The sequence below is a fragment of the Monodelphis domestica genome, chromosome 4 (genome assembly GCF_027887165.1).
Source record: "Monodelphis domestica isolate mMonDom1 chromosome 4, mMonDom1.pri, whole genome shotgun sequence".
NCBI lineage: Eukaryota > Metazoa > Chordata > Mammalia > Didelphimorphia > Didelphidae > Monodelphis > Monodelphis domestica.
This window is the reverse complement of record NC_077230.1, coordinates 360,956,271-360,974,177: the sequence shown is the minus strand read 5'-3', so window position 1 is coordinate 360,974,177 and position 17,907 is coordinate 360,956,271. Positions and strand designations below refer to the sequence as shown.

Here is a 17,907-nt window from a genome sequence, read left to right as displayed (position 1 = left end):
TAGCACTCTCCTACACACCTCCTTCTTTTCTGAGACCAGAAAATTCATTTGTGGGACTTCTCTCTGAGGAAGACTCTATTTCCATACTTGGTAACTCTTACCATACATCTTCCCGAATTTGTTCCAGCCTCTGTGTGTATCTGGTCACTATCCCCTGTTTGGGTGTATTTCAAAATGGATGTCTTTATATTTGTGCATTGCCTCGCAGTTGTGTCCGTGCATCTGGATAACACCCTTCTAGAGATCTTTGTGTTTAGAAACAGATATTTACGCATGAGTGTCAACGTGTATTAAGTTCATATATTGTGAGCATCTCTCAGTGTGTGCTGAGATGGATACATGGAAGTGTGTGGTGTGGCGGTGGGGTACACAGACTAGAATTAAGAATAAGTTCTTCCTTGGGGTGAGGCTTTGGAGGAGGGAGGCATCACCCTTGGGTTTGCCCAATCCCTCTGTGTCAGACTTGAGACTCCAGAAATGGCAGTAGGGTGTATCTCTATGTGGGGAATGGAGGAGCCATTTTTACTACTCGCTCTGAACTCTCACTGGCATAGGGAGGGACTGACACTGTATTTCTTGGTATGTGGACCCTCAGTTTTCCAATCTCTACTTTCCCTGTCCTGCAGGCACTGGCTGGGAGTTAGGGTGGGGCTCGGGGCTGATTCTCATCCCCCAATCCCCCAAACCTATTTTTTGGTGCCAGATTCACTGGTATTCTTCAGGAAGGGCTGAGAGTGAAGAGCCATCTGTGGAGGTGAGAGAGGGCATCTTGGGGGGAAGGATTAAGAGAAAAGGAATGACTGGGAGAGTTTTTTGGGGGCAATTGAGGTGGCTGAGTGGTTTAGGAAGGTTGGTTTCCTTGGGATATGGGGAGGAGAAAAGGAAAGATTGGGAGAGTTTTTGGGGGGCAATTGAGGTGGCTGAGTGGTTTAGGAAGTTTGTTTTCCTTGAGAGATGGGGAGGAGAAAAGGAAAGATTGGGAGAGTTTTGGGGGGACAATTGAGGTAGCTGAGTAGTTTAGGAAGGGTGGTTTCCTTGGGAGATGGGGAAGGGATCCTGCCATTTTCCTTTGTTTTCTTTCCCTCTCCATCTTCCTTCATGGTCTTTTCTCTCTCTTCTTCCTACAGGCCACCCATCTTTCCCTGAGACACAATGAACAACACAGAATCAGGTGCAGGTCTTGGACGATGTGGGCCTTGGGATGATCCTGCCCGCTTCATTGTGGTGCCAGCAGCCTATGCGGTGGCCCTGAGTCTGGGTCTGCCTGCCAACCTGGCTGCCTTGGCCGTCTTTGGGAGTGGCGGGGGGAGGCTAGGCCAGGCCTTGCGCCTCTATCTGCTCAACCTGGCTGTGGCCGATATCCTCTTCACCCTCACGCTGCCCTTCTGGCTCACCTACTACTTGGGCCATGCCCACTGGCCCTTCCCTGCCTCCGTCTGCCACGTCACCGGAGCCACGTACTATGCTGCCACTTATGCTGCCATCTCCTTCATGGTTCTTATCAGCGTCAGCCGGTATTGCACCGTGCAGGGGCCCAAGCCTGGGTTCGGTGCCCGCCTGCCCCTCAACCAGCTTCGAGTGGCCCAGGCTGCCTGTACTGCTACATGGATGCTCTGCTTGGCCTGCGCCGCTCCATCCCTGGTCTCTGCCCGGGCTCTGCGCCCTGGCCCGGGGGGCACTACCCGCTGCTTCGAGCATGGCTGGGCCTGGCAAGACATGGCCTACATCACGGTGGGCTTCTTCGTCGTCGCCTTCCTGTTGGTCCTCGGGGCCTACATATCACTGGCTCGGGTGCTGGTGGTGCCTCCTGCACCGAGAGGGGCCTCTCTGGGCCCTTTAGCCAGCGGCTCCCACCGACGAATGGCACGGACGATGGTGCTGGGGCTGCTGCTGGTGTTTGCTGTCTGCCTGGCGCCCTACCACCTCATCCTGGCACCCTGGGTAGCGGGGCAGGAGGGGAACGATGGTGACAATGGAGATAGTGAGTGTCGGGTGCCTTCCACGCTGGATGTCCTCCATACCCTCAGTCTGGCCCTTCTCAGTCTCAACAGTTGCCTCGACCCCCTCGTCTACTGCTTTTCTTTACGCCGGTTCCGCCAGGACTGCCGGGGGCTCAGCTGCTGCCCCGGGTCCAGAGGGACCAGGACCCCAGCCGCTTCTTGTTCTTCCTCGTAGGGGATGCCCAACCCCGCCCAGGGCTGCCCCTCTTTCCTAGGGCCAGTGAATAGGGTGAAGATGAGGGTGGTGAGACGTGAATGGGACTGTGCCCAGAGTTCATAGGAAACAGGGATTTGGCCGTATTTTCTTTTTTTTACCCATTTCAATCTGGGGTCCTTGTCTTGGGTTCCAGACCAAGATAGGGTCCAGGAGAACAATTCCTGTGCTTTGAGGTTCTGAGAAGTAAAAATTCTACCCCAAAGTGTCAACATCTTTATTGCACTGGTTGGGGTAGGGGAAGGAAGGGCTGTAGCTGAGATTAATGAGGATTTTTTAAAGACTGTAAGTATGTTACAGAGGGGCAGACCACTGCTAGGGATGCAGCTGGTCAAATGTCAGGTGCCTATAGGGAAGGGCAGGGAATAAACATTTTAAAAGTGCCTACTATGTGTTGGGCACTGGGCTAAGTGGTTTTCGTTTTATATATTTTTTAACAAATATTTCATTTGATCCTCATAAGAGCTCTGAGAAGTAAGTGCTATTGTTATTCCCATTTCCTCAGTTGAGGACTCTGAAATAAATAGAATTTAAGTGCCTTGCCCAGGATCACCCAGCTAGAAAGTATCTAAGGCTACATTTGAACTCAAGTCATCCGTCTCCAGGTCCAGTACTTTACTACCAGATGCTAGACCTACAACTATCACCTAAACCTCAGCATTTTTATATAGGTGACATCAAGTTACATTGCACAGAATTAAAATGGTGGGAGTGGGACAGGGGGACGGTAAAATGGGGGACCCCAAGGGGGTCTGGTGCCAGTTGTCAAAAGTGACCTCCTCTCTTGATTTCACCCCTGAACTGAACTGTGTCTGACCTTCAAGTGGTGCCAAGTAACTGCATGAGGGTGGGGAGAGACCAGCGCAGGGCTCCAGGGGCTGTCTGCTGTGCGTGGGAGCCTATCCCCACAGCTCACCCCTACCCCCTGGCAGCCTAAATAATTCACATTTCACTCATAATTGCTCCCATCTCTAGAGCATTTTGAAGATTATAAAGCACCTTCCTCATAACCACCCTATGAAGTAGGTAATGTATTATTATCTCCATTTTAATAATATTAGTTAACATTTATATAACACTTTTAAGGTTTGCAAAATGATTAGCAGAGATTAATCTCATTTGATCTTTTCTACAACCCTGTGAGGTAAGTGCTACTATTATATCCATTTTACAGATGAGGAAATGGAGGCCACTTAGGGAGTTTACATAACTTGCTCAGGTTCCCCCAGCCTGTAAAGTGTCTGAGGCTGGATTTGAATGTAGGGTCCTCTTGACTAGCTCCTTCACCCTACCCCCTGCACCCCCTAGCAGTTTTATTTTTTAGATGAGACAACCAACATCAAGAGATGTTAAGTGGAAGGGCTAATAAGTAGTAGGGTTAAAATTCAAACCTAGGTCATCTGACTACAAATATCTTGTCTTTTTCAATATGTCTAAGTTGGATTTTATGAGGTAGCTGTGGCTCAGTGGTTAAGAGCACTGGATCTGGAGGCAGAAAGATCTGAGTGCAAGTCCAGATTCAGATATTTCCTATCACTTCGGAAATGACTTAACCTCTGAATGCCTGACAAGGGGATCCACTGGAAAAGGAAATGGCAAACCCACCAATATCCTTGCCAAGAAGACCCTTGGGGTCATGAAGAGTTGGACACAACTGAACAACCAAAAAATGGGTTTTAAGTTAGGTCCAGTTCCCACCAATGGCCTCTTCTTTGATCTTGCTCTGTCCTGGTATGGCCTCTGCTGACCTGACTTTTACTCATCCCTTGACCTTTTTAGTGAGGTTCTGTCCTCAGTTTCCCTAGATAGCCTTTAGGCTGAGCTATGGTAGAAACATCACTGAACTTAGACTCTAAGAGTTAAAGAACCTGTATTCCAATCCTGTTTACTCTTTCATTTTGGTGCCCATCCTGAGTCTTGGGTTTTGGAAGAAAAAGATAATTCCATGCCTGCATCCCAAACCCTATCCTGACCTTTGAGCTACCTCCTTTTCTCTTTGTTGGCATATTCTCCAGGTCTTCTTTCTTCATCTCATTGCACTGGTAGTCCTTCCTGGCCTGAGTACAAGCTTGGTACCCTCTCTCCTGCCTCACTGTCATCCTGACCTGGAGGATGGGGAGTGTCTGTCTGATTCATGCTCATTAGGCAGCTCTTCAGTCTGGTTTTACCTCTTGGGGGAACTGGGTCTGGTTAACCTATTCTAGGTCAATGTTGATGGTTTGTGTCCCGAGAATCCTTGTTTAAGGCTCCTTCCAAACTCTCTACCACCAGAAGACTGACTCTCCTTCCTGTTCCTCCAGGTCCTTCCAAGCTCCATTTCTTGTCTAGGTTGTACTCTCTACTTGGGGTGCTGTTCTCTTCACTTTAATGGTGAAGATACATATGGCTCAGAGAAGGGAAGCACCCTATTGAAGATCACATAGCAAGACCTTTTTAGAAACCTGAGACTCTTATCTGGCCAGGATGCTTCTGTATCAAGAGCTTGATTGCCCCACAGAGAGTCCAGGATTTAGAGCAGTAAGGAATCTTAAAGATCCTCTTTTATTTTTTCAAGTCCTTTATTTTACGGTTTGAGGAAACTGAGGCCCAGAAAGTTTGAATGACTTGCTTATGGTCACACAGGTAGTAAGTGGCAGAAATGGGACTGGAATCTTGGTGTATTGACTATAAAATTCAATACTTTCCCCACTGAACCACTCTGTAACCAACAGAAGGTGGATGAGGGGTAGGAAGGAAGAAAAAGGAGGTTTCAGGGGGCTAGTCTTAGCTCAAGTCTCACTGTCTGTGTCCATTGTTTCATCTTTCTAGGCCTTAGTTTCTTCCTTCATGCAAAGGGAACAAGCCAGTGGTCCCTGACCCAGGGAGATACAAAGAAATGGTTGTGTGTGTGTGTTTGTGTGTGTGTGTGTGTGTGTGTGTGTGTGTGTGTGTGTGTTAGGGAAGGGTCACGTCTCAGTCAGGATGTGGGATCCCAGTTTTCTGTGCTCAGAGTAGGGGAAGGGGAGAAAAGAGCCTTATTTTAGCAATGACAAGGTTGCTTTAGATTCTTACCTCCAGTTCTATTCTTCAGGGGGAAGAAGGCTGCCTTACAGTAAAGGCTTGGGTAACTCCTCTCCTTCATTGCCCTCAGACTGTTGGGCCCATGTGGGCTCTCCTACTTGCCCCTCCCCACTCCCAGGATCACTCTGGGGCTCCTGCAGTTGGCTCTCCTACAGATTGTCTGCTTCCTGCCTCCTGCCAGTCCCAGCTTTTCTTCACTCTCTGACTCTGTGGCTTCCCTAGTCATCTTGGGACTAGCATCCCCCTTCATCACATCCTGCCCCTGAATGAAGGGTATAGGTCTGGACAGGAATGGGGTGAGGTCTCTCTCTTTACAGGCTGATCCAGGATTCCAATTAGGTAGAGCTTTAATTCCTTTCACTGCAGAGGATTTTGGGTGGGAGTGGGAGGGGGTGGGATAAGATGTGGGAGGGCTCACTGTACTGCATTCTTATCATGGTAACTGTTGGGACAAAGGAGAGATGGAGAAAGAGCAGGGCTTCCAGGGGATGGATATTTAGAGTTTGATAGGAGGAGCTATGGAAGTTAGGGGAAAGTCTGGACAGGTTTGGAAAATAGAAGGTATGTTTGTAAATCTGTTATGGATGTGAAGATGTGTGACAGTAGGGGGACCGAATGTGCATATATCCCAGTCTGTTTCTCCATGTGTGACAGGTTCTATATAGGGGTTTGTGTGTGACCTTTTGTGAGAAACCGTATCCCTCAGGATGCTTGTGTCCTGTGTCACAGTTTTTGCAGCTGTTTGGCATATGTGTGTGAATGACTGATGAAGTAAGATTGGAAGAAACTGTATCTCTGAAACTATTCAGGTTGTGGGTGTGTGTGTGTGTGTGTGTGTGTGTGTGTGTGTGTGTGTGTGTGTGTGTGAGAGAGAGAGAGAGAGAGAGAGAGAGAGAGACAGACAGAGAGACAGACAGAGACAGAGACAGAGACAGACAGAGAGAAAAGAAAGAGGAGATAGACACACACACACACACACACACACACAGAGACAGAGAGAGAGAGAGAGAGAGAGAGAGAGAGAGAGAGAGAGAGAGAGAGAGAGAGAGAGAGAGAGAGAGAGAGAGAGATGTGATAAGGACTGTAACCCTGAGACTAGACCCTGTGCCACTGTATGCTTGGGAGACCAGTGTGAATACGTGTGTCTACACACCAGGAGCTTGCACAACCCTGTGTGTGGTCGTGAGTGTTTCTCTATGTATGCCTGTGACTGTATCTGGATGCAAGGATGAGGTCCTTCTTCCCCACCTATTTCCCCCTCCCCGCTGCTAGGAGGTGGAGCGAAGTCTTATTCGCATCCCTGAAGGCTACCCAGGGAAATCCCTCGCCTCCGCCTAGCTCAGCCCTGGGCACTGGGGGGCGCTCCCCAGGGTGGTCTCAGCCCCCAGAGCCTTGGACATTGGATAGCTCATTCCGATCAGGCAGAGATCTCCACTCGCCCCCGCCAGACCGGAGGCTGGAGCAGGAGCTGGAGCCCGAGCCCTCCTGGGTTCCAGCTCCCGCCCTACCCTGGATGCTCCGGCCCCGCCCTCCCCCCCTTCCCCGGCTCGCCCTGCGCGGGGGCGGAGCGGGCGGGATCCCCCCCGCCTCCCGTCCGGGTTCCCGGGAAATCCACCCTCCGCAGCTTGCCGGGCTCCCTCCCAGTCTCTGAGGCTCCGGCTCCGCAGCCGGCGCGGCCCCTTTGCTGGGGGCTCCGCAGTGCCCGGAATCCCCCCACCCTTTCTCCCCGAGGCCCCGGCCCTCCCAGCTTGCTGCCTTCGGGCAGATTCCGGGCCTCAGTGTCACCAAATTGAGCCCCTTGGCTCTGCCTGCCCCCCCCCCCCCAATTCTTCCAACCTTTCCAGCCCTCCGCCTCCGGGCAGCCTTCGGGCCGCCGTGTGACCGGACAGACTGACGGACTTCAACCCCAGCCCGGCCGGGGCCAGGTAAGGCGACACTGGGGGAGGGGGGTCCCAGAGCCGCGCCTGCCACCCCCTCTGCAGTGCCCTCCCTCGTCCGGCTCGGACAGCTGCAGCTGCAGCCCCTGTCCCCTCCCCCGCTAGCGGCCTCGCTTGCCTGGGGAGGGGGTAAAGGGGAGGGTCCTCTTTTTTCGTTCCCTCCCTTTGCCCAGGGTTGCAGCCCTGGAGCGGTGTCTTGGGCTGGGGCTGGGGGCGAGGGAGCGACCCCAGGCCCAGGCCGGGAGGAGGATTCTGGCTGTCCCAGCTCTGGGTTCCGAGATTACCACTTGTTCCAAAAGCCCTAGGAGGGCAATGAGCGGCGTGGTGGTAGTGGCCGCTGTGGCCGTGGCCGTGGCGGTGGTGTGGCGGCGGCGCCAGGGGCCAGGCGGAGACCCGGTTTCCAGGGGAGACTAAGCTCCCGCCTCCTCCCGCCTCCGCACAAGGAAGGGAGAGAGGGAGGGGGACTTGGATCTCAGCACTTCGGGGGCGGAGGGAGCCCTGGCTACAGGGGCCAGTCTGGGGGATACCCCTCCCCTACTGAGAGGATGAAGGAGCAGCGGGGGAGGGGCCCCTGGAGAGAAGTTTTCTCGATCTGTGTGTGATTTTGTCTGTGAGGCTATGTCTGTGTGAATGTGATTCTGTGTGCTTGTGAATGTGAACGAGGTTCACTCAGAAATGTTTTCCCAGGGGGATTTCGGAAGGGCGAGGGGCAGAAGGAGGGAGAGGAGAAGGGATAGATTTTTCAGGTCATTCCTACAGCCTCCTCTGGTCCCTGGGAGCCATTTGGAGGCGGGACCTTTGCTCCCCGGGATCCTTGCCACTTTAGGGTCTCTCTTACTTGTCAAGATGTTGGTGAAAGCTCACTTTGGCCCTTTTCCTCTGGTGAATCAGAAGCTCAGAGTCTTAGGTTCTAGGCCTGGGTTTCCTGGCTGGTTGGTGGAAATGGGGGCCAGGGTGAGGCATTGAATTCTCTCTTTTCCCTGGCTTTGAGCAATGAGTATAAGACCAGAAACTGGGCCTGGGGGTCCTAGTCATCTGAAGCAGAGCACTGATATATGTGTGTGTGGACAAGAGAGGCCTGAAGGGGCTATATGAGAGCAGGTGGCTCCCACCGTGGGTGAATGGGTTGGAATCTCTTTGATATCAGTGGTTCCACTGAGGCTGATCTGCCCTGTTTAGACTGACAGATCTGAGGCTTCTTACCTAACCTCTTCAATTTCCCCTCTTCAGGCAAGGGGAGTCATTTTGTACAGTCTCCTGTTTCCAATAGGCTAATCTATTTCCTCTGAATAAAAGGAGTTGGATAGTGTTTTTTTTAAAACTTCATATGCCCAATCAAGAGAGTCTCAAGAAGATTCCTCAGATGGGACTATGATTCTGTCCACTGACTCACTATGTGATGTTGGGCAAGTCCTCAGTTTCTTTCTTTGTAAAATGAGAGTATTGGCCTAGATTATCCTTCCTTGCTGTTAGTTATTTCTTGACCATAATTAGGATTAGGATAGGTGAAGGAAGGCAGGGAATATGATCCTGCATTCTGATACTCTTGGAAGGTCAAGACTTAAGACTCCCACCTGACTCTGAATTGACAGGGAATAGAAGAAAGCATCTGAGTCTCGTTCTCTATTCTGGGAAATTCATACCCATGGCGTGTGTGTGTGTGTGTGTGTGTGTGTGTGTGTGTGTGTGTGTGTGTGTGTTTCCTTCCTATCTCCCCATACTTAGTTAAAGCCAGGAGACCCTAGGAATAGGTCCATAATGAGTCCTAAGAAAGTGGGGGGGGGGAAGGGGAACAGAAGAAGAAGGGAAAGGAGGAGGGGAGGGCTCATGAGTTGGCTGTGAATCAGTGTTAAAAATGGGAACAGGGAGGGGCTGGCTGGGCAGGTGTTTCTAAAAGGAACATTAGCACAGGTGGGAGAGACACAGACAAAGCCCCTGCCCAGGCCATAATGCATACACATATGACATACATGTATAATATAATTATGCATGTACACACATGAATGTAATGTGTACAGGGCAATCACACTCCTAGAAACAGGCCTTTCATCTGTTTTGTTCACATTACACATGCATACTTTTTCTCTCTGTTAATTATACATATACAGCCATCTACATGAACCCTTGCATGCTTGCTGATGCCCAGAGGCTGGCACATACAGATAGAGAATATTAGGAAGAATTGTTAGCAGTCAAAAAGGGAGGGAAAGGGAGGGGAGGGAAGGCCAGGATAGCCAAAAACTGAATAGCTGTTCTCCACTCCCATTGAGAGTGCTAGATGAAGCATAAGGGAATGAAGTTAGACATCATAGCAGACCATAGGAGGTAGATATGGAAAGGAGCCAGCCTAGAGAAGGTTACGATTTGCTCACAATTAATGGAGCAAGAATTTGAACTCAGGTTCTCTGACTCGATTTCTTGAAGAGGAAGGAAGGGACCTGCCTCTTTCAAAAACTTCCTAATCAGAAGGGTTTTTAGCCACTGGAAGGGGTGATTTTGGGGTCCTCTTGAACACACCTGAATCCCAGGGCTATTTCTGACTTATGAGATCTTAGATGTAGAATTGGAAGGGACCTGAGAGGCCATCAAGTTCAAATCTTTGATTTTACAGAGGAGGAAAATGAGATCCAGGGAAGTTAATTGACTTGTCTAAGGTCATGTGGCAGGTAAGTAGCAGAGAGAGGAATCAAATCTAGGTTCTCTATGAACAGATTCCTTTGCACTGGGCAATATTGTCTCCTATAAACCAATCTCTCCATCTCTAGTGGAGCAAATGATAAAATTAAATCAGAGATGGAGAGTGTTACTGATCAACTGGGAATCCCTCTATTGTTATGTTTTTAGTCCTTCCCAGGCTATCAAATCAAATGATTGCTTGACATTTCTATTAAGCACTTACTATATGTTAGCCCTGGGAATACAAAAATCAGAAACTGAAATAGTTCTTGTTCTCAAGGAGCTTATATTCTGTAGAGAAAGACAACATGGACGCATATGAGTATATGCAATATGAAAATTTAAAAGATGAATACAAGTTATTTTGGAGTAGAAGAACTAACAGCTGGAAGGAATCAGGAAAATTTCCCATAGGAGGTGGAAATTAACTGAATTTTGAAGGAAATAAAAATTCTAAGATGTGATGTCATGAGTCAGTGCATTCCAGCCATTGGGGCAGATGGCCATGGAAGATGAAATGTTTTATATGAGGAACAGGGAGAAGACCAGTGTGACTGAGCTGTAGAGTTCTTGAGGGGGATTAAGCCATAATAAAGGTAGAAATATTGGTTCCAGGTTGTTATAAACTTTTAGTGTCAAACAGAGGATTTGATCCTAGAAGTACTAGGGAGCTGAGGGAGTTTATTGAGCAGGGTAGCAACATTGTCAGACCTGTGCTTTAGGAATATCACTTTGGCATCTGTGGCTATGGGGAAATTCTGTTAGAATGGGGCTTGGAGTAAGCATAAGGGCTTTGGGATTATGATCTTAATGGTACCAATAATCCCTCTCTCTCCCTGTACCACCCTTCCTTCAAGTTCAGCCTGGCCCAGGCCCAAACAGAGCAGCAGCCTCTCCCTTCAGCCTAAGCCTAATGAGACACTAAACGGGCAGCCCAGCTTCTGGCAAAATCCAATAGAAATGGGATTGGATCAGGGATAAAGGAGCTAAACCAGTCCAGGCCCTTATAACATCAAGTACCCCCTGGGAGGAGCACTGGAAAGAGCTGGGGCTAGGGGAGAAGTGCAAGGTCAAGAGCTTAGGGAAGGAAAGATAGATGGAGGGAGGAAGGGCATTGTTTAGAGCAAATTAGAAGCTAGGAATCCAACCTGTCTCTAATCCCCATTCTGGTTTACAGAATGCCCACTGTCCAGAAGTAGGCAAATTGCAAGTGCCCAGGCAGAAGCAGCATGCCCATTATTGCCTTGCTTTCTAAAAACTTAGGTAAATGTTCTCAATCTTGTGTGTGTGTGTGTGTGTGTGTGTGTGTGTGTGTGTGTGTGTGTGTGTGTGTGAGCATATAGAGGGTTGAGGAGGAATTGTATCTATCTAGAAGTCAAGCCTGGCTGGGCCAAATATTCCTGGATGAGAGAAATCTCCCCATCACTGACAGACACAGTCCCTTCTCTGGGCACCTTTGCTCAGTTATACTGCTCTGTACAATATTAAAAGTCATTCTATTGTAGGGGAAAGAGCCGTGGACTTGAATCAGAAGGGTTGGATTCTAGTCTTGGATTTGCCACTGACTTCCTCTATGATCTTAGGCAAATTATTTCCCTTTTGTGGTTTCAGTGTTTTCCTCTTTAAAATGGGAGGGTTGAGCCAGATGATGTCTAAGATCTCTCCCAGCTTTGGATCCTAAGATCCACTCTGAAGTCTAACCTCAATCCCTCATGCTGCAACCAGAGGGGCTCAATCTCTCAATGGGGGTGGAGAATAACTGATGTGTCTTTGGCTGTCCCCACCCTGCCTTCCCTTCTCCTTCCCCATCCCCCTCCCCTGTTAGGAGGGAGGCAGCTTTGCTTCCTGGAGAGCCTGGGCTGTGGCTGGTGATTCTGAGCAGGCGAGGCAGCCGCTCCATCGTTATGGTAACAGGCTGCTAGCTTCTGGGTGGGCATAGGCACTTGCTTATCTGTTGTGATAACCTAGTAGGGGCCCTCACCCCATCCTAGGTTCCAAGCAAGCACAGTAAAGCATATGGAGGGGTATCATGGCTGAGGTCTCTGGCTTCTCTCCATTCTAGTGTGGAAGGCTAGCCCTCAGGGACACAGTGGAAAAGCAAGTTGAGAAGGCTCAGTGTGTGTATGACTACACATATATCCCATGTTAATGGCTAAAACATGCATGTGTGTGGTACTCCAGCCATGATACACACAGCTTCTCACATGTTGGTCCATATCTGAACATATTTTGTGTACTGCAGAACATGCTTACATATGCCTATACCTTCTCTGCAATTGGGACACTCTGGGTTTGTGGAAGTGTTCATGTGTGTATGTGAGGCCTTACATTAATGTCTGTGTGACAGAGAGTAGGCATGTGTTTGTGAGAGTGCACACCTATGTAAATGTCTGTCTGTCATTCCAACTATGGTGCACATGTATGTCAGAGAATGTGCCTTGTGTGCAGCAACTGTGTGCAAAAAAATGTATGTGTTTGTGCCAGAGGGTTTTTTTGGTGAGAGTCTTTCTTTTTGGAATCACTGTCAGACTACCTGGTTAACCAAGGGGCAAAAATGGTGGTGGTGGTAGGGGGAGTTTGATCCTGGGCTACTTACTTTTCTGTCCCCAAGGACCTTAAGCCCGTGTGTGTGTGTGTGTGTGTGTGTGTGTGTGTGTGTGTGTGTGTGTGTGTGTGTGTCCCACAGCCCTTGTTGTCTTGAGTCTTCTCATCCCCTTCTAACTCCCTGCAGTACTCAAACATGAAGGAGCCTGGGCTGGAGGCTGGAGTGAAATGAGAGAGGATTCCCTCACCCCCGCTTGCCATCCCTCACCCCCCCCCCCCCAACAAGCTCCCAGGTTCTCTCCGCCCTCTCTCTCCCTCCCGCCCGCCTGCCGCTGCTCCTCTAGGCTCGCTCCGCAGGCTCCATGAGCTCTCGGCTCTGCCACATGGCTCGCCCCCCTACCCCGCCCCGCCCCATCCTGCCCCGCCCTGCCCGCCCCACCCCAGACTGGAGAAGGCTCCCTCCCGGAGGGGGCCACCGAGCTGGGTGTGGGCAGCCAAGGCAGGATACCCCAGGCCCACACCTGTCACCGGGTGAGTATTTCTGTCTTTCCCTTGGGACTGAGGAGTGAAGAGCGGGGGTGAGTTGTTCCTGAAGGCAGTGGGAACGCGTGCAGGGGCATCTAGGCATTCGGATTTCCAGCCCCTCCGTCTATACCTTTTGGTCTCCTGTGGGTTGACAGCCGAACTGGGCTGTTAAAGGAATGTGGATGACTGAGAGGGCACTGAGCAGGAAGGGGCTAGTGGCTGTGGGAAGGACCCTGACTAAGACGGATTCCTGCGTTGAATGGTGGAGGGAACCTAGCTCTCTTTCCCCGAGTTAGTTCCCCAGGCCTAAGCAGCTCTGAAAGATGTCCCTTGCTTCAGACTGGAAGCTGTCCACGGTGCTGAACTGGCCGTTATTCCCTTTACTAATTGAAAGCTCGAGTGAGATCCGGGAGATCTGCCTAACCCACTTGCTGTGATGGGGAGGCAGGGCCGTGGGGACTCTTCTCTGACGCTGGCGGGGGCTGGGGGCGTCCCTTTTCTAACACCAGGCTCTATCATTCCCTGAAGGACAATTGATCCCTTAGTTTTCACCTCTATCCCAGGAAAGATCCTGAGGATCATGGATGTGATGGGAACTATTCCCTCAGCTTCAGCCTCATGTTTCATGCACTGAGGATGCTGGGGGAGGGCAGTGATAAGTAGCACTGATTAGCACTCAACCCAGGGTGTTTCCATCTAGTGACTCTCCGTGTTGGGGGTGGATCAGGTCAGCTTTAGGGTTCTGAGGTAGTAATTCAGAAGTTAGGTTTGGATTGGTTGAGACCCAGGCACCCAGGAGAGCTTGACCAAGTCTGTACACTTGGAGGGGTGGCTTCCTATAGGAGGTGAGCTTATTGAGGTAGAATTTCTAAGCAGAGAGTTTGAGGGTGGTAAGTTGTTCAGAGTCATGGAGGAGGAAGTTGGGGGCAACTGGAGGCGGGAAGGGGACAGGAGGTTAGAATGGATTGCGGATGTTCAGATATGGGTGAAGGATAAAGGGAAGGGCTAGAGATGGGAAATTAGAATTCTATAGAGGCCCATAGGAAGTAGTTGTTGGAGGCATGGGAGAGACAGAAGCCTGGGTCCATCTTTTAAGTCCAAAGCAACTCTGCATATCCCTCTCTAGCCTCTCCTACTAGCCTAGGAAACAAACTCCCTAGCTGAGCCCTCTCCCTGAGGCTTTCTTAGTGTCTTGTTTTTGTCCTTGGGTGATAGAGGTTCAGAACATGTAAAACAGTCTGTGGGGGAACAGTTGGTAGGAGCAGTGATTGCAAGCTCAGCCTCCTTCCCCAAGAGAGCAATCAGATATTCAAATGAATCCTTTTTTCTCTCAGTGGGGCTGGAAGGCTCTGGGACTCAGGATTGGACTGGACTCTGAGTCCTAGTTTATGGATTATTGGTTTTGGGCTGGGCTGAACTCTGACCTTTGGTTTGTTGAATGAGCTAGAGAGTAATCTCAGGGAGAGGGTAGAGGGTTACCCTAGATGGACAGATGCTCATACCTCTCAAGAAGGGCAAATGATGAACTTAATCCCTGTCTTTCTTATTCCTCTGATGGATAGCAGCTTCCAGACTTCCCCAGCCTTATACAACCATTCATGGACCCATCCTTCCCTAGAGACTATTTGAATCCTGAGTGTTATAGTCCTGAGCTTCCTAGCATCTTTGCCCACTCTGTTTTTGGTATAACCCACTAAAATGACTCTCTTTTTATGTGCTTTTGCAAGGGACTGAGTGTTTGCAGTCCTATGGGTACTGGGGAAGTGGTGTGTACTTGTGCATATTCATAACTGTGTGTGCACATACGTATGTGTGTATTGGGGGGGTGGTATGGAGCAGGATATGTGTGATCAGCTCAGCTTTGCTCCTCTATCTCTTGGTTATGTAATGGCTTTGATGAACCTTCAGATTGGAGCAACCCCTGCCTGGAAAAGACCTTCACAAACCCAGGATTGGGGTCCTGATGCCCTTTACTCTTCCCTCTGGTTCTCAGGCCTTTTCTTTGCTGATCTTTGAACTTCTTCCTTCTTTCTCCTCACTACAGCTGCTCTTGTGCTCAATGTCTGCACCTTTGATCTGAGATGGTCCTTATTGACTGCTCCTCCTACTCTGCTGGCCGGAGCTTGACCTCTGACTGAGTCCCTTAGGGCCATATGATGGCCTTTGCCTCAATCTGATTCCCCTGTATCTATTCCTATCTGTGCAGGACCCAGACCCTAATGATTCTACTCACTTGTTTCTGATCTTTGAGCCTAGAATCCCCGAGCACCTGGCTTGGTGTCCATTGGCTTTGGGGAGAGTGGGAAAAGCCTCATTTTCCTTCCCCAGGGCCTATCAGAGCTAGTGGAGAGGGGGTCTCAAAATGAACAAAGATGGGAGGAAAAATCAAATCATTGCTCTTCTCTCCCATCCCGTTTTCTAAGTGCCAGAGAGGATAATAGGAGAGGCTAACCTTGAACTTCTTGCTCCTATGTTTCAATTCCCCCATTATTAACTAAATTAAAAAAAAAGATGTGAGAGTAGGGATAGTTTTCAGCAGAGCAGGCATTCAAGTGTTGAAGTTCCCCAGGCAGGCCTCAATGTTGGTCCCTCTCCTTTTGTGGGAGTTGGGTATTATTGAGGGAGACTATGGTTAGGTATTTCTCAAGCAGGATGAATTAAGGTAAGAAAGCATTTCCTGAAGGGAGGGGTGGGATAAATAGGAGTGGGAAAAGCAGAGGCAGACTCACTTTCTTTCTCTCCCTCTCCCTCTCTTTCTATCCCTCCATTCCTTACTTTCTGTCTCAGAATTGATAGAAATATTGGTTCCAAGGCGGAAGAATAGGACTAGGCAATTGGGGTTGTGTTCACACAGTAAAGAACTGTCTGAGGGGGCATATTTGAACCCAGGACCTCTCATCTCCAGGCCATTCTTTCTGTCCACTGAGCCATCTAGTTGTCCCTCAGTTTCTTTTTTGAATATAGAAGAGACTTTCAACTATCCAAGTGGAACCCCAAACAGAAGCTGGGTTAAATGACTCCTAAAAGGTCCTATGATTCCAGTTGGCATATCTTTGTGTATGTGAATGTAAATATATCTTTCCATGCATGTGAACTCACTATTCTATGTGTGCATTTGTGATATATTCATATTTGTCTGGAGTACTATCTTCATCAGGTATAGGAGGCAGAGTTCTTGGGTCTTTTCTGTTTCCATTAGCCTTTCATTGCTACTGGAGCCCCACGTCTCTCCTCCTGCAGAGGAAAACCTGGGGAGGAAGAGGGGTGGTATGGGTATGATTGTGTGGCGATAACTGGGAAAGGTGAGTAGTAGTGGTGAGGTTGCGATTTTAGCATATGACACTGACATAGGACACTGAGGGTTCTAAAGCCTTTTGAAGTGGGTAAGTGCTGGACATGCTAATATACAACTTGTACTTGCCTACCAATACTATACATTTAACATGATTATCCCTGTTGATGCCCCATGCAATGCTATCATAGACATAGATATTCCAGTTTTCATAGACTATAATTCAGATGTAGGAAAACCAACATTCATGCATATGGTAACGCAAGACATGCTATAGGCATGTGTACATTGTAACACAACAAACAGTTGTGTGTTATAACAATGTACATTCAAATAAGCCTGCATGCAGATTTATAGCCATCTGTATCCACTTATAAAAACAGACATGCCAATACATGCTCCTACCTACCTGGATAAAATAATCACACTAGGCCTAGCTTCTCTCTCTCTCTCTCTCTCTCTCTCTCTCTCTCTCTCTCTCATATTCTCTCTCTCTCTCTCTCATATTCTCTCTCTCTCTCTCTCTCTCTCATTCTCTGTCTCTGTCTCTGTCTCTGTCTCTCTCTCTCTTTCTCTCTCTCTCTCTCTCTCTCATATTCTCTCTCTCTCTCTCTCTCTCTCTCTCTCTCTCTCTCTCTCTCATTCTCTGTCTCTGTCTCTGTCTCTCTGTCTCTCTCTCTGTCTCTCTCTCTCTCTCTCTCTCTCTCTCTCTCTCTCTCTCTCTCTCCTGTCTCCATCTCTCTGTCACTCCTATCTATGTTTTTCTGTCTCCCCTGCCACTGCCCTTCCCACTCCCCCAACCTGCCCCATAACTCATAGTAGTGAAAAAGCTGGCTCTTCAGTAGGGTGAGAGAGATAAAAGGGACAGGGAGCTGGGAGCCAAGACCTAGCCTATTTTCCCAGATCTTTCTGTGCATTCCTGTGGGGGATTAGCCATCTTCCTCTGGCATAAGGTGGGAGAGGACCATCACAGGTAAGGTCACTAGATACCACCCTTCCTTTCCTATGGCCTTCTGGACACCCTCAGAACCCATTGGGCTTGCCCTAGGTGGCTGAACCGTGGCACTTAGCTTTCAGAGACTGTGGTCCAGAAGGCTGTCTCATTTTTCCACAGGAAAATTCCCCTGGGGAGTCCCTAGTGTCTTCCTTGTGTTAATGATCAATCACTTGGTCACTGTTGGGGGGGTGTCTTTTTTTTTTGTTGCTCCTCACACCCCCTGGACTCAGATGAGGAGCTCAGGGGAAGAAGCAGCTGGAGCTGCTGTCTGTCCGTCCTATCCATGGTAACATAGCAACAGCGCCTCTGCCAACTGAGATGGGGAAGAGAGAGGAGGCAGCTCTCTGAGGGTGGGTGGGTAGTGTGGGCGAGGGGCCTGGGTGGCAGAAGAGTGGGTGAGGGGGCTGGGCAGTATGTAGTGAGGATGAGGAGACTAAACAGTAGCAAATCAGGCCTTAGAGGGGGTGAGAGAAAGAAAGTATCCCCGTGTGTGCATGGTCCTGCTTCTTTTTGCCCTAGTTTCTCAGGTCTGGGGTTAGAGAGAAGAGCCTTCCTAGTGAACCCTTCCCTTTCTTAGGAATCAGCAGGACCCTGATCTGTGACACTGTTTGAAGTTGGCCTTTTAGGGACACCCATGGGGGAAGAGGAACATCTCCCCTGAC

General features: G+C 49.5%; 2 protein-coding genes across 3 annotated transcripts in view; both read left to right on the top strand.

Annotated features, from left to right (window-relative positions):
- Positions 1 to 631: 631 nt before the first annotated feature.
- Positions 632 to 2,419, top strand: LOC103099570 (platelet-activating factor receptor-like). Its single transcript, XM_007492771.2, has 2 exons — positions 632 to 754; positions 1,128 to 2,419. The coding sequence occupies exon 2, from the start codon at positions 1,153 to 1,155 to the stop codon at positions 2,173 to 2,175; it is 1,023 nt and encodes a 340-aa protein (XP_007492833.2). The 5' UTR covers positions 632 to 754; positions 1,128 to 1,152; the 3' UTR covers positions 2,176 to 2,419.
- A 4,249-nt stretch (positions 2,420 to 6,668) lies between these two features.
- The window catches only part of DLGAP3 (DLG associated protein 3), an 87,673-nt gene continuing 76,434 nt past the window's right edge, over positions 6,669 to 17,907 (top strand). The window contains exon 1 of one of the 2 annotated variants that reach the window (XM_007492768.3): positions 6,669 to 7,199. The gene's annotated coding sequence lies outside the window, so the exon portion shown is untranslated. Of the gene's footprint in view, positions 7,200 to 12,878; positions 12,963 to 17,907 lie in introns of those variants that run through there. The other variant, XM_007492769.2, reaches the window with a different exon arrangement.